Source organism: Zingiber officinale, chromosome 7A, assembly GCF_018446385.1.
Source record: "Zingiber officinale cultivar Zhangliang chromosome 7A, Zo_v1.1, whole genome shotgun sequence".
NCBI lineage: Eukaryota > Viridiplantae > Streptophyta > Magnoliopsida > Zingiberales > Zingiberaceae > Zingiber > Zingiber officinale.
In genome coordinates this window covers 58073386-58101369 of record NC_055998.1, presented here as the reverse complement: position 1 = coordinate 58101369, position 27984 = coordinate 58073386, and the positions used below count along the sequence as shown (strand labels likewise).

At 30.3% G+C, this 27984-nt stretch overlaps 2 protein-coding genes across 2 annotated transcripts; one reads left to right on the top strand and one right to left on the bottom strand.

Annotated features, from left to right (window-relative positions):
* Positions 1–5: 5 nt before the first annotated feature.
* Positions 6–13984, top strand: LOC122001425 (transcription factor GTE1-like). The gene is made up of 6 exons (XM_042556151.1): positions 6–313; positions 500–724; positions 900–998; positions 1192–1250; positions 13162–13312; positions 13632–13984. The coding sequence occupies exons 2-6, from the start codon at positions 515–517 to the stop codon at positions 13788–13790; spliced, it is 678 nt and encodes a 225-aa protein (XP_042412085.1). The 5' UTR covers positions 6–313; positions 500–514; the 3' UTR covers positions 13791–13984.
* Positions 13985–17443: 3459 nt separating this feature from the next.
* On the bottom strand, positions 17444–25253 carry LOC122001424 (indole-3-glycerol phosphate synthase, chloroplastic-like). The gene is made up of 10 exons (XM_042556150.1): positions 24777–25253; positions 23231–23485; positions 22966–23142; positions 22033–22107; positions 21883–21927; positions 21599–21763; positions 21451–21529; positions 18812–18894; positions 18003–18071; positions 17444–17769 (listed from the first exon to the last, which is right to left on the bottom strand). Exons 1-10 carry the CDS (start codon positions 25110–25112, stop codon positions 17683–17685), a joined length of 1371 nt encoding a protein of 456 aa, XP_042412084.1. The 5' UTR covers positions 25113–25253; the 3' UTR covers positions 17444–17682.
* Positions 25254–27984: the final 2731 nt, after the last annotated feature.

Genomic DNA, 27984 nt, shown 5'->3' with positions numbered 1-27984 from the left:
AAGAAAAGAAAATTAATCATGTGAGAGCACGACTCTCTTCGTCCCCTCTCCCCTCCCCTCTCTTCGTCTCTCTTGCGACTCCGCCCGATCGGCGCCCTGATCCCAATCGAGAGCAGCGTGATCAAGCCGCCGGCGAGGGCAGCGGCGACAGCACACCCTTTCTCTGGAAATCTTAGATCCCCGTTTTTCTCTCTCTTCCTTCCTTTTCCGATTCCTCCGTCCCTTCACGACGCCGTGCTTGGATCGGACAGCGGACCCTCCGATCGAACCTCCAACGCGCTGTGGTGCTCGCCTACTCTCCGTCCGGACTCAGGTCTTTCATCTCTCTCGGGGTCTGAAGTCATTGCTCCATGAAATGTATCTGTCGGCTTCTTCACTGGTCAAAACAATTGATTAGAAGTATTCCATGTTGTTTTAGAAGCAATCCCTTAAAAATTCAGTTGGTATACTTTTAAGTCTTTTTCCCCCAATATTTTACTTTATCCTTCTGTGCTTCTAGATCGCTACAAAACCCATGGTTTCTGGTACAATCAAGAGCCAGATGGAAGCTAAGGATGGCAGTTGGTATAAGAATGTTCGTGAAATATATGCTGATGCAAGATTGGTTTTCACTAATGCAATGAAACACAATGATGATCAAAGTGATATTCATGATATGGCAAAGTCATCGCTGGAAAATTTTGAAGAGAAGTGGTTGCAATTGCTACCTAAAGTTGTTGAAGAGGTTGTTGAGTTGAGCTACTCTTATTTCTTCTCCCATCTTCTTTTTATCTTCCAGTAACATTTTGCTTTCCATTTTCTTCATGGATCTATTAGTCTCTGTTAATGACATCAAATCTGTCATTGTAAATACCTTTTTGTTTTATCTTATGATTTTTCCTGAATTTTTTACTTCCCAGGAAGCAAGACAAAAAGATGAGGGAGCTCAAACTCTTTCAAATAATCGTAATTCTCGAAAGGCTGCCTATGCAAAAATAGCTAGAGAGACATATAATGAGGTAATCTTTGTATACTCAAAATGTGTTCTTGTTACTTTCCATTTCTGGTAGTGGTTGTAGTTCTTTACTCTAGTGGAGAGGCTGGAGTCATATGACTATGTAAATGTTATCTTGGTCTTCACCAGGTTATAGAAACTAATCATGTTAGAGCACAATTGTGTTTTTTTTTCATAACTTCTAATCCAATTTTCAGCTTGATGAACTCAATTCACAATTGGAAGATCTAAGGGCGAGGATAGTAGAGAAATGCAGGTAAACAAGTTTGCCTCATCATCATCCTTATAGAATGTACGATATACACAAACATGCACCTTTTTCTGCTTTGTTATTTGAATGCTTTAATTTAGCTAAACTGTTGAGCAACTATTGACATTTAGAAGTTGATCATTCAACAGATGTAGGGCAAGAATTAGAAAAAGTAGCCTGCCCTTGTGTGGTTCTTGGCTACAAACCAGTGATTAAGTAGCAAGATATCCCATTGAGAAAGATTATCAGCAAGACAGTAGATCTTAAAATATTATTTGTAACATAATTTAGCGACCAGGTAGAATGTTAGGGCAGATGGAACTCCAGGGAAAATTCATTATTTTAGTATAGTATTAATCAAGGTTCAAAGTATTGGTCTTAGCTAGGATATTTAACTCCAGCAGAGATGATATTGTGTTGATGCCTTGTTGGCACACTGATTGACAGTGCTGGTGGCTCGGATTAGTATGAAGACATCAAGAAGAAGAATCCTATCTGGCTTCTTGTGTCTTGATGAGTTCTCTCCCTAACCCTATCCATCTTCGCATGCCATCTGGAGTGTGTCACAATGAAAGTGTCGAATAGTTGAGCATACATGTCATATACATGTTCAGCACGATAATCGGCTGGCAAAATGATATCCTTCCTTTGTGCTAACTGAAAGGATCTTTATAACATGATATATTTGCTTTATGCCATCAATATTAACGATTCATCCTATTTAAAATAATTGTTTTTTCCTTGGTCTCTTTACTTCCATACAACTAACTTTAATTGTTATTTGAACTCCATAGTAAACCAAGTTAAAACAATGTTATTATGTAAATTACATCCCACTTAAATAGAGATTATTTCAAACTTGAAAGTTTGTAATCTAATATATAATTGAATGACGTATATATGAACATTCTAATCAGGGCCGTCTCAAGGTTTCATGAGGCCCTAGGCCAAAAAAATTAGGTCTTTAATAATTTTTTTAAAAAAAAAAAATTTCCCCTCACCCTTTTTCATTCGGACTTGGGACCGACAATGGCGGGTTTAAAAAAAAAAAATTTAAAAATAAATATTAATTTAAAAGTAAATTTTTATATAAAATTTAGTTTTCTAGCTTTTTGAGATGCAAAATTATTAATTAAATTTTTATATTCAAGTTTTGATAATAAATTTTTTTCAATTGATAAAATTACTAGATTATTTAATCTTTCTTGAGACATTGTTGAACGTAAATAAGATTTTATTAATTTTAATTTTGAAAAACTTCTTTCTGCCGAAGCTACACTAACCGGTATAGTTAATAATATTCTATAAGCTATCCATGCATTAGGAAAAGAATTTAATTTTTTTATAAGGTTTAAAACCTCAAGTGTGGTTTTTAATTCTGGATTTATTATTTCTTTTAAAACTTTTAATTCTAAAAATAAATCTAAACCATCAATATCAGATAACATGTCATGTGTTAAAAATTTTTCAATATTTAAACATTTTATTTTTAAAAAATTATCATCAAGCAATTTTAAATTTTCTATGTCATATAAAAAATTAAAATTATCTTCATATATTTTAAATTGTTCAAATCTACGTTGAAGTGAAGAAATAGCATGGTCAATAATATAATTAAAATAATTAAAATAATTAATTTTAAAAGATTCTTCAGGTGAAAGTTTCACCTCATTAATTTTATTCTCATCAAATCGTTTATTTCTTCTAATTACACGTTTTTCATGAAATTTTGGTTCTATATTCATTTCATTTGCAATCTCTTTAGCAGAAATCACAGCAGATATGAATCCATTTTCTCTATAATCATTAAAAAAAGAAACAAGACCTTTTAATTGATCTAATGCAATAGTAATATTCATATCTTTATACTGTAAAGATTTACTGACAGTATTAACTGCAAATAATATATCATACCAAATAATCATACCTAATAAAAATTCAAAATTTTCAAACTCATATGTTGCTAAATAATTTGCTTCACTTTTTGTTTTAGGATCATCACTAGTTTCTGCAAGTTTATATAAAGCTTCTCTTATCTGTGGAGCTTGATATTTTATTGCTTTAACACTTTCAAGATGACTTTCCCAACGTGTTTGTGATAATGGTTTAAGAGTTAAATTAGAAACATGGTCTTGTAAAATTTTCCATTTTTTTGTAGAAGAAGAAAATAATGAGTAAATACGTTGTATCACACCAAAAAATGTTATAGCACTAGGACAAGAATTAGTCATATCACATAGTACTAAATTAAGACTATGACAACCACATGATGTATAAAAAGCTCTAGAATTTATATCTAACAATCTCTTTTGTACGCCTTGTTGTTTACCTTTCATATTAGCTCCATTATCATATCCTTGTCCTCTTATGTCATTTACATCTAGTTTAATTTTCTTTATTATATTAATAAGAGTATCAAAAAGACCTTTTCCTGATGTACCATCTACTTTTAAAAATTCTATAAAATATTCTTCTATTTTAATTGGACTTGTTGAAATATCTACACATCTTAATATAAGAGACATTTGTTCTTGATGACTTACATCAGGAGTACAATCAAGTATAACTGAAAAATATTTTGCTTCTTTTATTTTTTTAATTATAATATTGTTTACTTCTTTTCCTAATATAATTATTAACTCATTTTGTATATTATGCCCCAGATAATGATTATGAATTTTTCCATTTTGAATACGTCTAAGGTGTTCTTGCATTATAGGATCAAATTCTGCAATCATTTCAATTAAACCTAAAAAATTTCCATTGTTATCTTGATAAATTTTCTCATTTGTACCACGAAATGCCAAATTATTTTTTGCAAGATTTTTAACTATAGCAATAATTCTTATTAATACATTATTCCAATGTTCTTTTTCCTTATTTATTTTTTCTTGTAAATTTTGATCAATTGTTTTATTTTTAACCAATCTCATTTCAATATCAAACCAAATATTCATATTTATAATATGTTCACTGCTTGTTTCGTGACTTTTAAGTTTGGTACTAAGATTTTTCCAATCTCGACATCCTTCATTTGCTAATTGAATTGTAATTGATTTTTGACTAAATAATTTACAACAAAAACAAAATACTTTATCTAATTCTTTTGAATATATTAACCATTTCCTATCATGTTTTTCTCCATTTGGCAATTTTCGAATGTAATGAATTATAGAAAAATGTCTAGAATTTTCATCATTTGGAAAAGAAATATTGATTTCTCTAATTGGACCTTTTTCAACTAATAAATCTATTAAATTGGTATTAATATTTTTCCATTGTGCTGGATCATATATATTTTGAATAATAGTTTCATCAATATTATTTAAAAAATTATTTTCATGGTCTATTAAGTCATCTTTTTCTTCTCCTGAATTACAATTATTTTCTTCATTAATATTAATATTTGATGAATTCGATTTATGATCATTAGAAAGCTCTTGATAGATTTCTGTTTGTCCTAAAGTATTATCCTCCGGTGAAAATTCAATTAATTTTTCATTTAAATTTTCAATTGTATTATTTTCTGAATTTTGATTTTGATTATTAATAATAAATCTATAAGTGCACCTTTTTGAGATTGGATAAATTCTTCTATTTTTCTTTTTTTTTTCATACGTTTCATATATCTAGAATCATATTTTTTTTACAGACATATTTATATTAAAATAATAATAACAAAGAAAATATTAGTCTCTACTATTTTATCAAAATAAAATTACATAAATTAAATTAAAAATAAAACCTGATTTCCGCAGTGTAATTTTAATTTAATGATATTTCAAACTTCGACTATTACCTGCACAAATATAATAAGAAAATAAAAATATTAAATTTAATTTGTATGAATCAATTTAAATAGTATATAATAAATTGTACTTAACAATTAACAGTCTAACAAGTATATACTAAATAAGATTATTGCAGTTAAAAAGTATTAAAAATTTATGATTCATATTTTATGATTTTTTAATTGCATAAATCAAGTTAGTAAATAGTAATGCTAGTAATTTGCTTGCATCGAAAAATAAAATATGGAGAAAAAAATTTCATACAATTGGTCAATTGCTAATGATCTATTTTTCTAACGATATTTGGATTCATTCTATCTACAATTTATTATTTATACAAAACAATAAAGAATATTTCGATAAAGAAGAAAAAATCGGAAAAAGAATTACCAGATGATCGAGGAAGACGAAGGACGTCTTCTGAAATTAAGTGTTGAGAGCACTGATGCGGTGACGAGGGAGAAAAAATTCAAAGAATGAAATTTGAGAGAATCAGTAGTGAGCAGGGCCGTCTCAAGGTTTCATGAGGCCCTAGGCCAAAAAAATTAGGTCTTTAATAATTTTTTAAAAAAAAAAAAATTTCCCCTCACCCTTTTTCATTCGGACTTGGGACCGACAATGGCGGGTTTAAAAAAAAAAATTTCAAAAAATAAATATTACTTTAAAAGTAAATTTTTATATAAAATTTAGTTTTCTGGCTTTTTGAGATGTAAAATTATTAATTAAATTTTTATATTCAAGTTTTGATAATAAATTTTTTTCAATTGATAAAATTATTAGATTATTTAATCTTTCTTGAGACATTGTTGAACGTAAATAAGATTTTATTAATTTTAATTTTGAAAAACTTCTTTCTGCCGAAGCTACACTAACCGGTATAGTTAATAATATTCTATAAGCTATCCATGCATTAGGAAAAGAATTTAATTTTTTTATAAGGTTTAAAATTTCAAGTGTGGTTTTTAATTCTGGATTTATTATTTCTTTTAAAACTTTTAATTCTAAAAATAAATCTAAACCATCAATATCAGATAACATGTCATGTGTTAAAAAAATTTCAAGATTTAAACATTTTATTTTTAAAAAATTATCATCAAGCAATTTTAAATTTTCTATGTCATATAAAAAATTAAAATTATCTTCATATATTTTAAATTGTTCAAATCTACTTTGAAGTGAAGAAATAGCATGGTCAATAATATAATTAAAATAATTAATTTTAAAAGATTCTTCAGGTGAAAGTTTCACCTCATTAATTTTATTCTCATCAAATCGTTTATTTCTTCTAATTACACGTTTTTCATGAAATTTTGGTTCTATATTCATTTCATTTGCAATCTCTTTAGCAGAAATCACAGCAGATATGAATCCATTTTCTCTATAATCATTAAAAAAAGAAACAAGACCTTTTAATTGTTCTAATGCAATAGTAATATTCATATCTTTATACTGTAAAGATTTACTGACAGTATTAACTGTAAATAATATATCATACCAAATAATCATACCTAATAAAAATTCAAAATTTTCAAACTCATATGTTGCTAAAGAATTTGCTTCACTTTTTGTTTTAGGATCATCACTAGTTTCTGCAAGTTTATATAAAGCTTCTCTTATCTGTGGAGCTTGATATTTTATTGCTTTAACACTTTCAAGATGACTTTCCCAACGTGTTTGTGATAATGGTTTAAGAGTTAAATTAGAAACATGGTCTTGTAAAATTTTCCATTTTTTTGTAGAAGAAGAAAATAATGAGTAAATACGTTGTATCACACCAAAAAATGTTATAGCACTAGGACAAGAATTAGTCATATCACATAGTACTAAATTAAGACTATGACAACCACATGGTGTATAAAAAGCTCTAGAATTTATATCTAACAATCTCTTTTGTACGCCTTGTTGTTTACCTTTCATATTAACTCCATTATCATATCCTTGTCCTCTTATGTCATTTACATCTAGTTCAATTTTCTTTATTATATTAATAAGAGTATCAAAAAGACCTTTTCCTGATGTACCATCTACTTTTAAAAATTCTATAAAATATTCTTCTATTTTAATTGGACTTGTTGAAATATCTACATATCTTAATATAAGAGACATTTGTTCTTGATGACTTACATCAGGAGTACAATCAAGTATAACTGAAAAATATTTTACTTCTTTTATTTTTTTTAATTATAATATTGTTTATTTCTTTTCCTAATATATTTATTAACTCATTTTGTATATTATGCCCCAGATAATGATTATGAATTTTTCCATTTTGAATACGTTTAAGGTGTTCTTGCATTATAGGATCAAATTCTACAATCATTTCAATTAAACCTAAAAAATTTTCATTGTTATCTTGATAAATTTTCTCATTTGTACCACGAAATGCCAAATTATTTTTTGCAAGATTTTTAACTATAGCAATAATTCTTATTAATACATTATTCTAATGTTCTTTTTCCTTATTTATTTTTTCTTGTAAATTTTGATCAATTGTTTTATTTTTAACCAATCTCATTTCAATATCAAACCAAAAATTCATATTTATAATATGCTCACTGCTTGTTTCGTGACTTTTAAGTTTGGCACTAAGATTTTTCCAATCTCGACATCCTTCATTTGCTAATTGAATTGTAATTGATTTTTGACTAAATAATTTACAACAAAAACAAAATACTTTATCTAATTCTTTTGAATATATTAACCATTTCCTATCATGTTTTTCTCCATTTGGCAATTTTCGAATGTAATGAATTATAGAAAAATGTCTAGAATTTTCATCATTTGGAAAAGAAATATTGATTTATCTAATTGGACCTTTTTCAACTAATAAATCTATTAAATTGGTATTAATATTTTTCCATTGTGCTGGATCATATATATTTTGAATAATAGTTTCATTAATATTATTTAAAAAATTATCTTCATGGTCTATTAAGTGATCTTTTTCTTCTCCTGAATTACAATTATTTTCTTCATTAATATTAATATTTGATGAATTCGATTTATGATCATTAGAAAGCTCTTGATAGATTTTTGTTTGTCCTAAAGTATTATTCTCCGGTGAAAATTCAATTAATTTTTCATTTAAATTTTCAATTGTATTATTTTCTGAATTTTGATTTTGATTATTAATAATAAATCTATAAGTGCACCTTTTTGAGATTGGATAAATTCTTCTATTTTTCTTTTTTTTCATACGTTTCGTATATCCAGAATCATATTTTTTTATAGACATATTTATATTAAAATAATAATAACAAAGAAAATATTAGTCTCTACTATTTTATCAAAATAAAATTACATAAATTAAATTAAAAATAAAACCTGATTTCCGGTAATTTTAATTTAATGATATTTCAAACTTCGACTATTACCTGCACAAATATAATAAGAAAATAAAAATATTAATTTTAATTTGCATGAATCAATTTAAATAGTATATAATAAACTGTACTTAACAATTAAAAATCAGATTATTGCAGTTAAAAAGTATTAAAAAGTTATGATTCATATTTTATGATTTTTTAATTGCATAAATCAGGTTAGTAAATAGTAATGCTAGTAATTTGCTTGCATCGAAAAATAAAATATGGAGAAAAAAATTTCATACAATTGGTCAATTGCTAATGATCTATTTTTCTAACGATATTTGGATTCATTCTATCTACAATTTATTATTTATACAAAATAATAAAGAATATTTCGATAAAGAAGAAAAAATGGGAAAAAGAATTACCAGATGATCGAGGAAGACGAAGGACGTCTTCTGAAATTAAGAGTTGAGAGCACTGATGCGGTGACGAGGGAGAAAAAATTCAAAGAATGAAATTTGAGAGAATCAGTAGTGAGCAGGGCCGTCTCAAGGTTTCATGAGACCCTAGGCCAAAAAAATTAGGTCTTTAATAATTTTTTAAAAAAAAAAAAATTTCCCCTCACCCTTTTTCATTCGGACTTGGGACCGACAATGGCGGGTTTAAAAAAAAAAATTTTTAAAAATAAATATTAATTTAAAACTAAATTTTTATATAAAATTTAGTTTTCTAGCTTTTTGTGACGCAAAATTATTAATTAAATTTTTATATTCAAGTTTTGATAATAAATTTTTTTCAATTGATAAAATTACTAGATTATTTAATCTTTCTTGAGACATTGTTGAACGTAAATAAGATTTTATTAATTTTAATTTTGAAAAACTTCTTTCTGCCAAAGCTACACTAACCGGTATAGTTAATAATATTCTATAAGCTATCCATGCATTAGGAAAAGAATTTAATTTTTTTATAAGGTTTAAAACCTCAAGTGTGGTTTTTAATTCTGGATTTATTATTTCTTTTAAAACTTTTAATTCTAAAAATAAATTTAAACCATCAATATCAGATAACATGTCATATGTTAAAAATTTTTCAATATTTAAACATTTTATTTTTAAAAAATTATCATCAAGCAATTTTAACTTTCTATGTCATATAAAAAATTAAAATTATCTTCATATATTTTAAATTGTTCAAATCTACTTTGAAGTGAAGAAATAGCATGGTCAATAATATAATTAAAATAATTAATTTTAAAAGATTCTTCAGGTGAAAGTTTCACCTCATTAATTTTATTCTCATCAAATCGTTTATTTCTTCTAATTACACGTTTTTTATGAAATTTTGGTTCTATATTCATTTCATTTGCAATCTCTTTAGCAGAAATCACAGCAGATATGAATCCATTTTCTCTATAATCATTAAAAAAAAGAAACAAGACCTTTTAATTGATCTAATGCAATAGTAATATTCATATCTTTATACTGTAAAGATTTACTGACAGTATTAACTGCAAATAATATATCATACCAAATAATCATACCTAATAAAAATTCAAAATTTTCAAACTCATATGTTGCTAAAGAATTTGCTTCACTTTTTGTTTTAGGATCATCACTAGTTTCTGCAAGTTTATATAAAGCTTCTCTTATCTGTGGAGCTTGATATTTTATTGCTTTAACACTTTCAAAATGACTTTCCCAACGTGTTTGTGATAATGGTTTAAGAGTTAAATTAGAAACATGGTCTTGTAAAATTTTTCATTTTTTTGTAGAAGAAGAAAATAATGAGTAAATACGTTGTATCACACCAAAAAATGTTATAGCACTAGGACAAGAATTAGTCATATCACATAGTACTAAATTAAGACTATGACAACCACATGGTGTATAAAAAGCTCTAGAATTTATATCTAACAATCTCTTTTGTACGCCTTGTTGTTTACCTTTCATATTAGCTCCATTATCATATCCTTGTCCTCTTATGTCATTTACATCTAGTTCAATTTTCTTTATTATATTAATAAGAGTATCAAAAAGACCTTTTCCTGATGTACCATCTACTTTTAAAAATTCTATAAAATATTCTTCTATTTTAATTGGACTTGTTGAAATATCTACACATCTTAATATAAGAGACATTTGTTCTTGATGACTTACATCAGGAGTACAATCAAGTATAACTGAAAAATATTTTGCTTCTTTTATTTTTTTAATTATAATATTGTTTATTTCTTTTCCTAATATATATATTAACTCATTTTGTATATTATGCCCCAGATAATGATTATGAATTTTTCCATTTTGAATACGTTTAAGGTGTTCTTGCATTATAGGATCAAATTCTACAATCATTTCAATTATACCTAAAAAATTTCTATTGTTATCTTGATAAATTTTCTCATTTATACCACGAAATGTCAAATTATTTTTTGCAAGATTTTTAACTATAGCAATAATTCTTATTAATACATTATTCCAATGTTCTTTTTCCTTATTTATTTGTTCTTGTAAATTTTGATCAATTGTTTTATTTTTAACCAATCTCATTTCAATATCAAACCAAATATTCATATTTATAATATGTTCACTGCTTGTTTCGTGACTTTTAAGTTTGGCACTAAGATTTTTCCAATCTCGACATCCTTCATTTGCTAATTGAATTGTAATTGATTTTTGACTAAATAATTTACAACAAAAACAAAATACTTTATCTAATTCTTTTGAATATATTAACCATTTCCTATCATGTTTTTCTCCATTTGGCAATTTTCGAATGTAATGAATTATAGAAAAATGTCTAGAATTTTCATCATTTGGAAAAGAAATATTGATTTCTCTAATTGGACCTTTTTCAACTAATAAATCTATTAAATTGGTATTAATATTTTTCCATTGTGCTGGATCATATATATTTTGAATAATAGTTTCATCAATATTATTTAAAAAATTATCTTCATGGTCTATTAAGTCATCTTTTTCTTCTCCTGAATTACAATAATATTTGATGAATTCGATTTATGATCATTAGAAAGTTCTTGATAGATTTCTGTTTGTCCTAAAGTATTATCCTCCGGTGAAAATTCAATTAATTTTTCATTTAAATTTTCAATTGTATTATTTTCTGAATTTTGATTTTGATTATTAATAATAAATCTATAAGTGCACCTTTTTGAGATTGGATAAATTCTTCTATTTTTCTTTTTTTTCATACGTTTCATATATCTAGAATCATATTTTTTTACAGACATATTTATATTAAAATAATAATAACAAAGAAAATATTAGTCTCTACTATTTTATCAAAATAAAATTACATAAATTAAATTAAAAATAAAACCTGATTTCTGCAGTGTAATTTTAATTTAATGATATTTCAAAATTCGACTATTACCTGCACAAATATAATAAGAAAATAAAAATATTAAATTTAATTTGCATGAATCAATTTAAATAGTATATAATAAACTGTACTTAACAATTAACAGTCTAACAAGTATATACTAAATAAGATTATTGCAGTTAAAAAGTATTAAAAATTTATGATTCATATTTTATGATTTTTTAATTGCATAAATCAGGTTAGTAAATAGTAATGCTAGTAATTTGCTTGCATCGAAAAATAAAATATGGAGAAAAAAATTTCATACAATTGGTCAATTGTTAATGATCTATTTTTCTAACGATATTTGGATTCATTCTATCTACAATTTATTATTTATACAAAATAATAAAGAATATTTCGATAAAGAAGAAAAAATCGGAAAAAGAATTACCAGATGATCGAGGAAGAAGGACGTCTTCTGAAATTAAGAGTTGAGAGCACTGATGCGGTGACGAGGGAGAAAAAATTCAAAGAACGAAATTTGAGAGAATCAGTAGTGAGAATATAAGAAGAATGTGATTATGTGAAGAAAAGAAAATGAAATTCGGATGTGGAACAGTGGAAGGTTGATAGCTTTAATAGAATTGTATATGAATATAATAATTATAATTAAGATATCATTAATTAAAGTTTCATTGGAATTAATTAAAGTTTCCATTGGAATTGATAACTGATTTTGACTTGTAGAAATCGAAGGGTTACATTTCAAAAGTAACGGTTTTATCATTGACAAAATTAAATTTTAATTATTAAATATATTTAAGAAAATTTAATACTAATGGGCCCCAATAAAAATTGGGGCCCTAGGCATAGGCCTTAAAGGCCTATGCCTTAAGCCGACACTGGTAATGAGAATATAAGAAGAATGTGATTATGTGAGGAAAAGAAAATGAAATTCGGATGTGGAACAGTGGAAGGTTGATAGCTTTAATAGAATTGTATATGAATATAATAATTATAATTAAGATATCATTAATTAAAGTTTCCATTGGAATTGATAACTGATTTTGACTTGTAAAAATCAAAGGGTTATATTTCAAAAGTAACGGTTTTATCATTGACAAAATTAAATTTTAATTATTAAATATATTTAAGAAAATTTAATACTAATGGGCCCCAATAAAAATTGGGGCCCTAGGCATAGGTCTTAAAGGCCTATGCCTTACGCCGACACTGATTCTAATTCTTCTTTCTTTCTTGTTGCTCTTCCCCTTGCTTTTGTATCAAAATTCTTTCCACTTATTTAATGAACATTAAAATACCAGTTTCACTTCAGAAAATTTAATCTGTTATTTTGTTAGCAACATGAGGTTATTTTAGTACACTGATTATTGTTACTTCCATTTAGTCTACCCGTATTGTTTTTCCAGCAGTGTGAAAGTGAACTACGAATATGATGGTGTGACGAATGCTTAAATTTCTTTGTTTCAGAAAAATGACTACAGAGGAGAAAAGGAAACTTGGGGTTGGCCTGAGCACTTTATCCCCTGAAGATCTTAACAGGGCTTTAGAAATTATAACTGAAGACAATCCTAGTTTCCAAGCCACTGGCGAAGTAGTGGACCTCGATTTGGATGCGCAGGTATCTCTCTTTTTTATTTCTTTCATATTTTGTTGCTATACCAGAAAAACTGGCTTTTGGATTGAATTTGTAACTTGCTAGTGGATCACCATGTTATTGAAAACCTTTCCATTTGTAACCACTATGCTAGTAAAATAGTGCATATGCCTCTTTCACAGATGTGCAGAAAGTGGTTAACTTTGCTCTTTGCGTTTTAGATACCGATCCCAAGTTTGCATTGATAACATGTTCTTATTATGTCATTCAGATAGCAGCCTTCTTTGAGGCTTCATTCTCGCTGATCAGTGAATTCAATTTGCTTATCTTTGTATTGCTGCAGAGTGAAACCACATTGTGGAAACTCAAATTCTTCATGAAAAGGGTATTAGAGAATCAAGCAAAGAACTCTGTGGTAAAGGCTAACGACAACTTGAAGAGAAAGAGAGAGATTATTTGCAAAGCTTTGGTGAAGAGTGCAGCGAAGAAGAGAAACAAATAGCTTTTGGTGTTATGATGTTGCTCGATGTCATACATGTAAATGCAACTAACTTTTGTTGCTGAAGAAATTTAGTAGGAACTTCTGAAACAAGTTGCCTTTTTTATTGCCCAAGATGTTTGAAAGAAGTTTTTGCCTTTAAACAGCTTTTGCTAGTGGTACTTCTGGCATACCGAAAAAAGTTCGAATCAAGTTTAGCAATGCGGTCATGTGTTGGTTGTGTAATAATTTGTATTGTTTGCTCTGATGGCAGTGCAAATTGTTGTGTCGTGGTATATTCGCTCTATGGTATTGTTGAATGTGTACATATAAGGGAAAGAAGGGGAAAAGAAAATAGTAAGTATATAAAATTTATTTTCCTTGTATAACTTTATAATGCTTTTTATTTCCTTTCTTGTCTTTTCATCCAAATAAACTCAGTCCACCTTCTAATATCCTAATGTTGGTTTTTTGAGAGACAATCTTTTAACAGAGGAAGGTGCTGCCAAACCTTTACGCCCTGTTTATTCGGAAGCATCCATGAGAGTTGAGTCATTCTCTCTTGTTTACATATAAAAAAATATAAAATAAACGACGGATGGATGTTAAATCCATCTGCAGATTTTTTTTTTTCTCTTTTTTAGTCATCTCGAAATTGGACGGAATAAACTTTTTGTTCTTCCTCTGGCTAGCCATGGAGAATCATCCTGAATAAAAATTGGAGAAAGATCACCTTGGTCTTTTTTTTTTTTAACCAGGGGATGGACCACTCATAATTATGATCGGATCGTGGTCGTAATTGGTTGCGATCCCTTTCTGAGTTCATCGTCCCTTCCAGATTATAGTTTGGTTCAGAGCGGACGGCCGGAGGACGCTCGGAGACCACCTCTGCTCCCAGCAACTTGGCCACTTGTCCACCATTGGTGGTCTCCGAGCGGCCTTTGGCTACCCACTCCGAACTAAACTATAACCTGGAAGGGACGGTGAACCCAGGAAGGGATCACAACCAATTACGACCGGATTGCAACCACGATCCAACCGCAATTATAAGTGGTTCATCCCCTGATCCAAAAAAAAAAAAGGACCAGGAGATCTGCTCTCATAAAAACTAGCAGCCAGCACAAGTTCGCCACATGCACATGGTGGTCGTCGCGAGAGGCGAAGGGCCATGATCGACCTCTCCACTGCCATCGTGAGAGGCAAGGTTGCAATTGGCCTCTCTGCGACCGTCACAAGAGTTGAAGCTGCAATTGGCCTCTCTGCAACTGCCGCGAGAGGTAAGGCAATGACCGACCTCTTCGCCACCATTGAGGCCTCTACGTGAACTCACGGCAATGAGGAGCAGCAAGATTAAAAATATTATTTAATCAAAGCATTAGTTTTCTTTTTACATCCCGAGCTCTAAATAAATTGGACATTCGTAAATAAATTTAGTGTTCGACTTGATAAGAACTTATTTATATTCATTTAATATACACGATCAATTAAATGAACAAACTTGAACAACTTATTTAGCTAAATGAATCATCTTGAACACATATACGTTCAGCTCGTTAGCGTTCATGATCAATGTTCGTGAACAATATTCGTAAACTATGTTTATCAATAAAACTCTTATCAACTTGCTAAATAAATAAAGAAACTTTCAAAATCAACAAACAAATTTATATTATCAAGCTCACTAACTAATGAAACAACCTTAAAATGTAAAATTTCAAATAACTTGAATTGAGAGCTTGATAATATTTAAACGAACCAAGTTTAAGTCAAGCTCAAAGAAAGCTTAATCATAATAATAATAATAATAATAATAATAATAATAATAATAATAATAAAATCAAGTCAAGTAAAGGTTGAACAATCATTTTAATGACTTGGTTCATTTTAGGCTCGACTCGACTCGGCTACTTTATCAAACAAGCTTGAACACCACAAAGCTTGATTCGGCTTGACTTATTTACCGCCCTAACTACATCTCATAAAAATATTATTTTACTAGAAGATTGTTCAAAGTTTGACCAATGTAAGCACTTGATTAAAAATATTTTTATGAAAGTTTTACCACTCAAAAAAATTCCTTAAGAACTTATTGTACAATAAGATCTTTCACTTGCACATTTTACTTACCTCAAATTAATTGATTCGTCAAATACTGGATACTCGACGGCTATATTTCTAGTCAATTGGAATCTTCTTCTAGTCGACTACTAAAGCCTAATTAAAAGGAATATCCAGTAAATTATTGCTTGAATATAATTTTTCTAATTATCAAGCTCTCCCACTCAGTCGACTCATCGATGGTTTGCCATGCTTTTGATCAACTGAAACAACCTCCAATCAACTAAATTTAGTCAGTAGTCCCTTCTTCACTCGGCTTATCTCTTTGCAAGTCTATGCAAAGTCTCAGGACCGAGATAAGTAGTAGCCTATGATTTATGATTTGGGACCAACAATCCCTTGGTTAAAGTTTCAAATCAAGCCACTAGGTAGTGCACTTCGCTAGGCCTCTGTTCATTGGATGCTCCAAGCTTCCAAGATTGCTCTATACCAACTAATCCTCTATGCCTTTGAGTCCATCTCATTTCAAGCCACCCTCGAGTCCAACTCGTGTCAAGCCTCCGATCCATCAAATGCATCAAACTCCCTAAACTTACTTCCTATCATCTATATCCTCCTAGCCTTTCAAGTCCACCTCGTACCAGGCCTTTGAGTCATTGAACCCACAATCTTATGATCACATTTGCAACCACCCAACACTCCTTACCATAGTCTATTCCAAACTTCTCTAAGTTTTAATATTCGTCCTATGCCACTGAGCCATTAAGCGCAAACCAACACAACCTCATCGAGTCAACTAACTCTACAAGCTTCATATGCAATATGCAAGTCTATGTGCATATCAAAAAATACAAGTGACACCTGAATTAAACCCTTTGATAAACATATTAAAACAATTTAATCAAACTAGACTACTTGTGAGCTTTGTTTCCCAACAAAATCATCTCCTCCAATAATTATATCATCAACATATACGAGAAGGAGAATCATTTCTTTAAAAAAATTTATGGAAAAATAGACTGATACCATAAGAGGATAGGTTGAATTCCATCAGTGATCATAATCTTGTTAAATTTTGCAAATCACATAGGAGTTTGTTTGAGGTCATAAAAATCTTTGAGGAGATGACAAAATTGGTGATAGAGATGAGATACTCTAGGTGGTGGTTACATGTATATATAGTTCTTCCAATATACTATTGAGGAATGCATTTTTCACATCTAGCTGCTACATAGAATCAATTGCATTGAAATCTCTATATTCTTGGTTGCATACTTTTGCCATGAGACGGGCTTTATGACAATGGATTTATTAACTTTTATTTTGAACTGAATCATTCATTTGCAACCAATGAAAGTCTTCTAAGGTGGCAGCTCACAATCAGTTTCCATGATTAGGTGTTCAACTTCTAGTGGGATAGCTAGAAGAGAAGGATTGCATAGGAACATCATCCACAACAATTTTGGGGGCTATTGCTAGTGAAGACAACAAGATATCAAGGAGACATGGAGAACCTCATGGATGATCACTTTTTCACAAATTAATTGAATATTTTTGTTAACATTGATCTTCTGAAGAGGTGGATTATGAATGCACCTGACTTGAACTGGATAAAAATGTTTAGGAAGAGCTCACCCAATGAGCACTAAGAGAATATTTTCTCTTCGATTCCAAATGTAAAGACAGATATTAGAAACATCCATAATCAAAAGCTGAAACATGCACAATACACTTCAATGGTCGAGGAAAGACTCACATAGGAACACCAAAAGGAGTAGAAAATACGAAGACAAATCAAATTGTAAATGAGGGAACTAACCTGTTCTTCGATCTTGGAGTTAAAGTAACTCCTGTAAAATTACCTCACAGATATGCTTTTACCAAACAGTCCAGAGATTGCTCCACCTGGATCATCTTGCTTGATGAGAGATTCTCCAACCAAGACCTAGAATTATGAATGCAAGGAAGGGATTAAAAACAAAGAAGAACATGTGACAACTAAATGGATATAAAAGAATTCAATGGCAAGAAAATATTTTATTTGCTTGCTGCTATACTATAGGATCATTATAATTATAGCCAAAAGCATTGGGAAAACCACTTATGGAAGGGCAGTTCATCGTGCTTGTTGAAGCTTCACCAAATGCACACCATAACACATGTAAACAAAAAACTTACTGCTTTGATACCAGCATCTTGAACATAAGAAATATCTTCAGGAGTAAATAAACCAGATTCTGATACCACCTGAAGAAGCAGGTTGCATTCAAGAAATTTAGTGTCGGAGATAATGTAGTTCCTATATATATTACACAAACATGTACATCGAAATTTGACCTCTGAAGTTAAAGTAAAAAAAAAATACTGAAGTGAGACTTAAGCAATAGAAGCTAAGATATCAGAGGCTTCTACAGCGACACCTGTCCTGCAATGGCTAGTACTAGATAGGCCAGAACAGGAATATGATGGCACAGAGTGATTTACATAACTTGGTCAGAACATGGGACCTACCATGCTAGCATGCAAATGACTCGAGTGCATGCAACAATACTAGTACTACATAATTCCCTTAATGTCCACTAAGGTTTCATTTGTTTTCCTCTCTAACAATAGCATGCGGTACAGTTGGTATTAGATATATGCACATGTAGGTTTGATAGTTGGTTCTTCATTCATCACCATGCCTGACACTAAGACATTGTCACTTTGATGGGTACTCGATACCCTTGTTGATCACGTGTAAACAAAATTTAGAAATGACTGTCAGACCCACACTCATGTTAAATACTCATATCCGAGTAACATAGTATATTGGTATAGCAAGGCACTTAACATCTGACTATACAAAACTCATTATTGGTTGATAAATAAAAAATGTTGTTAAACTTTTACATTTTATAGGATATATAACAGCAAGTATCTTATTTCCATAATCAATTTAAATTGCTTGGCTAGAACTAAAAATAAGGAGCAATAAGTTTCCTCACAATGATGTCCCTTTGGCGTATCAGCTCCCCACGCTCTCCGTCCAACAAACTTTTTGTGTTTGAAATGTCAACTTCAAATGTTTCTGCAAGAAGGTAAATATAAGAATATAAATTCAGTGGGTTATATCACATGGTTAAATATCTTTATGCAAAACAAATAGTACTTGTTTTACTATATTCCCAGTTGGCAAAATTAACGAATTTCGAAATAGATTGGCCAGCGTTGGATCATTATAGGCAATGGTTGATTCAAAAAAAGTTGCCAAGAAATCAGCATCTCAGAAAAATTAATCTAGAAAAAACTAGAGATTCAAAGAAATTAGCTATAAATTAGTTAGATGAAAAAATTCATGCAATCCATTAAATTTAGTCAAATTGAGAGGAAAAATGGATGGAAATGAATTGAGGTTTGGTAAAATTGAGATGACTTTGAATAACTTGACCAACCTGACGTATTCTTTAATCCTAGCTTGATTTTTAGAGAACTCGCATGAGAAGGAGAGTCTTTAGCACCCTCTTAAATTGCTTCTACTTGTCACAACTCAATTTACGATGTGATAAGGATCACTTACTCGACCTGTCCATCACTCATTATACTCGGCATCTTCCCATCTTTCACTCACTCACTACAATCAAGTAAAGTTATTGTGGATCAAGAGAGAATGCAATAGTCTCTCTCAATCCACAAGCATCCAAAAACTCTACTTCCTTTAAAAATTATTTGAATGTAGTTAGGAACTTGACATGCTGTAACATTGAATATTATGTAATAGTACCAATTAAAAAATATTAATAAGAAAGTGTTATTGAGTGATTATACTAAAAATATATGATTCTATTATGGGTTATAATTTATATTTATTATTTATTAATTTATATTAAAAGGAGAGCCTTGGCGCAATGGTAAAGTTGTTACTTTGTGATCAAAAGCTCACGGGTTCAAATCCTGAAAACAGCCTCTTGCAAAAAGCAGGGTAAGGCTGCGTACAATGGATCCTTCTCCGGGACCCCGCATGATGGAAGCTTGGTGCACCGAGCTACCCTTTTTATTTATTAATTTATATTAATAAATAGACATTCTTATTTATATTATTGGTTAATAAATATGACATTATTAAGAAAACAACAACAATCAAGCATTATTTCACTAGGTGGGATCGGCTAAATATGATATTATTAAGATATGTAACAAAATAAATATACTTTTTTTTTTACACGATTTGTTGTAATATGAAAAAAAATGTATTTTTCATTATTTTTACTTTCCCATTGATTCCATGTAACTAACGCTTGTTGGATTCTTTAACTACCTTATCCTGATTCTTATCCCAACTCTAAAACCAATTTTGACAACTGACTATAACAATCATCTCTAAGGTTGACAGCTAACCATTCTATTTGAAATCTCTTGCTCAAATATTTCTACAAGACCAACCAAATACACTAAGAACCATTAAAGCACAACATTCCCCGAGAATTTGGCTAAGATCTGCCTCAAAATGTAACCAATATTGATTTTGGGCACATCAAGTAATCCTAATGAATATCGAACATGGCTAGATTTTTTGGGTCAAAGAGTTGACTCCTTAGCCTTCTTTATTCCTGAAAAATAACACATAGTCTAGGCATATCACTAACTTATGAGATAGGAAGTAGTTGGGCTTACGATTACAGAACAAGTCCAGTTCAAAAATCTTTCTTTACAATTTTTAGATGACAATGGAAATACAGAATGCACAAGATAAAGTTCACAATTATCTTTGTTCATTTGTCCAACCACAAAATATACATACCCACACTACTCCAAGTTACTTTTGGGGATTAGGGCAGAGAGGAATACTTGTCCAGACATGCAATAGATGCAATATTATATTCTGACCGGTCAGTTAGGTTGAAGATCCTGAGCTTTCATAATTGATCAGTTAAGGTGTTGGTTATCTATATTCTAAAACATGGAAACAAATCTTAGGCTTATCAAGTTCACAGTGGATATGCTTATAGAGGAAGGTGAAAGCAAATTATAGAAACAAATCATATAATATAAGCCATAACCCATGTTTTATATTCTGGAAAAATATGAAGAATTCAATGTTAGAATGGACCAGATAGCTTTAACTTGAGGTGTAACTGATTTATTAAAAAGGTTCTTTAATTTCTGTCAATAATTTGTTTCAGCAACATTAAACCAAAATCGCAAAGCCACGATGATCATCTTTACATAGAGGTGTAAACGAGTCAAGCCATTCGCGAGCTATTCAGGTCTCAATTTGAAAAAAAAAAAAAAAATTTATTCGAGTTCGTTCGATTAAGTTAACGAGCCGAGCTTGAGCTTGAGCCCGATTTCAAGCTCGAAAACATTATCGAGCTGAGCTCGAGCTTAACAATATTTGATTAGTGAACTCACAAACATGTTCGTTTAAGGCGAACGTATTATTAATTATATATATATAATTCTTATGGCTAAGCTCGTTTAATTTTTAATGAGCTTTTTTCTAACTAAGCTCAAGCTAATTTTATTACGAGCTCGAGCTTAAGAACTAAAGCTCGGTTCGATTACACCCCTGACTTTACAGGTGAAAAGGAGCAACATAGATCATAACTATAAAGGTTTTGCAGTAAAGGAATATGCATACTCATACCAAGATTACGGTTATTGATGCCAATTAGTTGTACACCCTCTATGCCCAATACTCGGTCCAGTTCACTTTCATTATGCACCTAAGCAAGATCCAAATGATGAATATCTGCATTCAAGTGTTTTCAAAGAAATAGAGGAAGTTAACTAACCTCAATCAATGCTGCTAGGCCAAGCAACCTACAGATTTTAGTCAAATATTTTATATCAAGATCAACTAAAACAGCAGCAATCAGGAGGATTGCATCTGCCCCCTTTGAGCGAGCATAATAGATTTGCCAGGCATCAACTATAAACTCTTTGCACAAAAGTGGACACTGCACTTTTTACTAGATTAGATTATCATACTAAAATGAGATATGCTCGACAAGAAAGAACTATAGTTTGTAAAGAATCATCCAGAATAAAAGAAAACTTGGAAGAATTGACTATAGACCTTAACTCCAGCTCTGCGAATAGCCTCAAGATTCTCAAAGCTTCCCTAGAAGCAAAACAGACAGCCTCAATCAATCACATTCTATCCATAGGATTGCTTCAAGTATTATTGATATTGTTAAAAAAGAAGTATAAAACAGGAGAATGCTACCTGAAAATATTTTTCATCGGTCAAGACGCTTATACATGCTGCTCCATTTTTCTCGTATGAGTTGGCAACTTCAACCTGTTTTAAATGTGATTGTAAGTGGCCAAATGTAGAAACAAACCCACAAACAATATCAACAGTTTTATCTATGGCAGTATCTTTCAAGAAATTGACTTGTGAAATACCAGATTTTTTTCAAATAAATATGAGAAAAGGTATATCCTCTATTAAGATATGCCATTTCAGCCTTTAAAATCTCAGTTGCAAATGGCTGTAACCAACATAAACCTTTTAATAAGCATCCCGAATAGCAGCTTGAAAGACATACACTATATAGACTCGAAGTGTGAGGTAAGAAATACATTTTGTAATTTGTAGTATGTTTGTCCTTTTGAACCAGAGCTCAGAAAGCTTTATATAAAACACTTTAGCTTATTCTACTGAATTAAGAATGACACAACATAAAAAAAATTCTAGTCAAACAGAAATGTATGGATGACTGATTCAATGTAAGAAAAAGTATCCACAAATTGTTCTCAAGAATTGTCTTTACACTGCCAAACTGGGGGACCGATCAACAAGAACATGATGGTTGTGTTGCACTCATTGCCTGACTTGAGTGGACCCGAAAAAGAACAGAAACATAGGCTCAAATGATACCATAAGAAACACTGAGATGGTATATGATAGGCATGGAATTAAAAAAAAAATCATTAAGTGAAATATGTATATATACTTTTATAAGTTTAACAATGATCAAATATGCAAGATTATTAATAGCCTGAGATTAGTAGGAATCAGAAAGCATATGAACAAATATTATATAGTTAATGACAAGTGTGAAGCTTAACTAAATGTGTCAACCCCATCATTTAACAAAATATGAACAAAACTAGGAGAATAAATAAAAAATAAACTAGGATACAAAACACTCACTGGATCAAAATTCTCCCGTAACACACCTCTACTTGGAGAAGCCTTTTTGACCTCTGCTATCAATGCAGGCATACCTGTATGTTCGTATGATGCCTTCAATGTTCCAATAAAATCTCTAACAGGTGGAGCATTCTCTAGGGCTTTCATTATTGTGATTAAAGGTCTTCTCTCTTTTAACTAAAGGGAAGCACAAATAAGAATTGTCAGCATTCACCAATTAAGAAAGAATAGTAAAAAAATAGTCATAGGTTAAATCAGAAATTGCCTTTGTCACTTCCAATTCCTTGTCCCATATTATTTTCTCTAGGATGTTCCTTGGGGTATTTCCTTCATTTTCCAAGCGGAATTCAAAAGGCCCAACATAATGCTTAGAAGGTCCAGTTGGTGGCCGCCTCCTGATTTTTACACCCTGAACTGCAGCAACATCTTCTGCTAGTTTCCCATTTTGGCACTCGCAAAACTTCAGTGAATTAGAAATTTCCTCCTTAGCAGTGACAGAGGTACTTGCTAATGTTGTCTCCTTTATGAAGTTGAAAATAATCACAGTGTGAACTAATTAAACAATGGTCTGAGCCAAATAAAACCAAGAAGCTATGGTAATGATTCACTGGCTTCAAACAACAAATTAAAGGAACAAATTCAAGTGGATATTATTTAAAATACAACAGAAATGGTAAGATTAGTTAATAAAGCTATATTTTGTATCATGTAGTATATATTATTCTCAGTACCAATTCATCTTAGCACATAAAATAAAAAGTGAATAGATTATCACGGACAAAAAAAATGAGGAACTAAACTTTCATATTTTTATTTTTCATTAAGCCATTGTGAATATCCTAAATCTTTTAGAGGAATAATGTCAATCTTGAATGCCAAATGGTGGGGGAAAAAGCCATAGATGACGAAACAAAGTCAATTCAGAGCAATAATACATGGCATCTTATGGATCTTCCTCTTAATACTAAAATTTTTGGCTCTAAAAGGATATTCAAGAAAAAACTCAAACACGATAAAAATAATGATGAATATAAAGGAAAATTAGTAACCCAAAATTTTATTAAGTTGTAGACTTTTTAAGACATTTTCCCCTAATAGAAAAATTCACCTCTATTAGAATTACATTTGCAATAGCACCAATTTAAAATCTTGAAGTGCATAAGCATCAAGATTGCATTTTTAAATGGAGGCCATAATATAGAGAATTATACATTGATAATTTATTAATCTTTGGTGCTAGAAATCTAGCATGGATTCCATTAATGAAACAAAAATAGTTTTGACTCAAATGAAACCAAAGACACAAATCCAGTAGATGTAATCATAGGATCAAAGTATTCAATAGAAACAATGCCTATATTTTCTCACAATCTCATTATGTTTAGTTAATTTGAACCAGGGTTTCAAAAACATATACAAGGTGGTATGTGATTAGCACACTACATAGTGCACACATGGTACATGGAAACAAATATGAAGGCATATGTACTCGCAAAATACCTGTTAATTGTTTAACTGAACATTTACAATTTATAATTCACTAACCAGGATAGCTTAGAGTTTTAGTCAATTTGATTTAGTCCAAATTAGTTATGAACTAAACGAGGTTTTTTAATTGCACAAAGTAGAGTGTTCATGAGATCATATGCGGCTGGCTCTCAAAATCCCCCTAAGCAGCGCTTATGCACTCAGAGTTGGGCTTTTTAACACCATGAATTACAATCCAAAGCGACTTTCATCTTCTGGCCAATGGTCTGAACAACTCAATCAATCAAGATATATCAAGTAACCAAAGGGGCTGGAAACGGTACCTCGACATCCTTCTCAGCCCCGCACTGGTCGAAGAGCTCCTCAACGCGGGGGGTGGGCGTGTCCCACGGGAAGTTCGTCGAATTAAGTTCCCGGCGCTTCTCAGCTGCCTCCTCCTCCGCCTCGTCCTCCTCCTCTAATAAAGTATTTGGGTCCACGGAGCACCGGGAAGAGACATCTCGGCGGGACGGATTCTTCGAGATGGAGAAGAGAGACAGAGGAGAGATCCCGAGAGGGGCATGAAGGGAAATGGAAGGTTTATCGGAGGAGGAGAGTGATTTAACTTGCCTGAATTGGAAAGGAGCGAAGTAGAAGCCAACGGCGGCGGGCGTCGCCATTTTCCGGAGAGAAGCGGTAGGTTTACCTTGCCATCGGACGGAGATCGGTGCTGGGACGAGGAGGAGAGCAGCAGACAGATAAGCAGTACCAGCGCTGGGACGATTCTGTTTCTCGACGCGAGAAAAACAGGAGTAGGTGAGTGGCTGAATAAGGGCCGAATAATAATAATAATAATAATAATAATAATAATAATCCTAAACAAGAAAGGAAAAAAAAAAAACATATCACAAATTCCCGTCTTTTTTTCCTCCCACGTGCTATGCACATGACTTTGAGATGAGAATATCCTCCTTCATTCAAATTACCTTTTTTTTTCCGATCCAAAAGTATATTAACCGTGCAAAAATCGAAAGGGTTTGAGGATAAATTCAGCTAGTTTTATTGGCTAATTTTAAATTTATCAGTTTTATCTTGCAAAATTTTTTTTACTGATTATTAAGATAAATTAAAAATTACTCATGGCAACCGGTCAAAAAGCCTAGCATCTTTTAATTGTATATCCTATTTAGGAAAAAATTTTATAAATTTATCATAGTTGAGGATCAAACCGTAAATACCTGAGAGATAAATTGAAAATTTAGTTTAACATATAAATAAATCATCAAATTTTTTATAAATCAGTAATTATCTGTAAATACGAATTATGTCAAGTTGTGGGGGTTATTTTTAATATTATTATACAGCTATAAGTTATTATAATGTGATAAAATATAATATTTCATTTTAATCAAAATTATTATCTATAGAATACTATTATATCAAAATATTCGTCAAAATTATTTAAACTTCATTAATACCATTTTAACTTGATCAAAATTACTTAAAAAAATTTATAGCAGTTGCAATAACACTATAACTAGGGATGTAACCATGATTCAAAATTACCGATAGTATAATTGATATAATAAATTAAATAATTCAAAAATATATATAGAATAAAAAAGTACGTGGATATAAATTTTTTGAAAATATAAAACAAAGTATTTAATACTCAATACATTCAAAAGCATATAACAAAAATATTATTGATTTTTCTTGGAGTCAACCTCATTAATTATTTATTGTTATCAATTTTTTCAGCAAACTCACGTTCAATATAGATGATCATAGAATTTGTTAAAAACTCTTCTTCCATCTTATTACAAAGAGCTATTTTAACAAGTTTCATAGTTGAAAATATTCATTTCATTATTGTTGTAGAAATGAGAAGAGTTAAAATAAAATGAATCAATCTGTCAATTGAATAAATGTATTAGATTCAATATAAAAATAAATGATATAGTTATAATGTAAAAATTATAACAAATGAGAAACAAATTACTTATCAATCAAATTGTATTGATTTGTTTGTTTTAATTAATTTTCGACATAATTAAAAAATAGTTGATAAATTTTGAAAACTTCCATAGCCAGTAACATCAAGCTTATAATGATCTAATTGCATTATCAAATGGTGCAAATCTTGTGCATCGAAATTAGGAGGATAGAATTCCTCAACACGTTGATTTCTTTAGGTTCCAAAGTATGGCTAAGCTTAAGAAGTTCGGCTAAGCTTAAGAAGTTCAACTATCTCATCCTTGAATATACTATTATAAGATCCTCGACTTGAAGATCTATTGCCGCAATAACTATATCAAATATATAGCGGTGCTCAACTGTGATTGAGTCATTTCGTCGACAAGAACAACTTATAGATTTATAATGAGCTTCCATATGAGGTATCTCAATGTCATACTTGGCACAAACTTCTTTCACACAACTAAATTGAAGAACAAATCCTTCTTCTCGCGAAGTATGAAGCAAAATTTTAATAGTTGAAATATAGTCTATTGCATTTAAAATATCTAGAGATTTCAATTACAATGCTCGACAAAGCTGATTTGTTATCTTTATTATCTTTTACATCCTGTGTAATATAAATATGAATTCAAAGGACTTCGTCGTAATCAACAAACTACTAGTTTTATCACAGATAGAGTTAGATGATCTATCATCCACCATGCTTTCTAACATGGTAATTAGAGAGTTATACATATCAATCATGCTATAAATTAAGTCAAAAATTAGAGCTATAACGAGTCTTTCCAAGTCGTAATAAATTTCTAATTTGATTACATTCTCTATCAGTATCAAGATCACTAGTAGCTACCATATGTGCAACTTCAACTCTTTGAGCATAATATAACTAAGCATGTTGTTTAGGAGATCATTAATAAGTTTACAAATGAAATTAAATTTTAAAAAGAATAATTTAATGGATACTTTTTTCAGTAGCTGCATTTAATGCAAGTTGAAGTCGATGAACAAAACAATGTACATAATAAACACATGAACAATCTTTTAAGAAAAGAATATGTATTCCATTCTAAGAGTCACGTATATTGCTTACATCATCATATCGTTGACCCCTCATGTTGTGGATATGCAAGTTATAATGACCAAGAGTATTAGATATTTCTTTCTTAAGTGTTGTAGTAGTTATATAGTCACATGAACAATGTCAAAGAACCACTCTCGTAAAAAATCATCAATATCCATAAATCATAATATAATAGTCATCTGCTCTTTGTTAGATGTATCTCTTGCTTTATTAACTAAATGTAGAATTTTCCATCCTCGAATTTTTTATGAATCTTGGTTATCACTTTATTGACAAGAATATTTAAAATATCTTTCTGAATATTTGGTGAAATATAATTTATATTTTTTAGAACTTTCTCTAAAACGATGTCTCCCATACTCTCATTCATTCCCCCATAAGTGTTATCATCTCATTAAAACTTCCATAATTATTAGAAGATGAAGATTCATCGTACTCTATAAATGCACATGCTTACAAAGTGAGCATCAAATGCTTTCAATAGTTGTTAT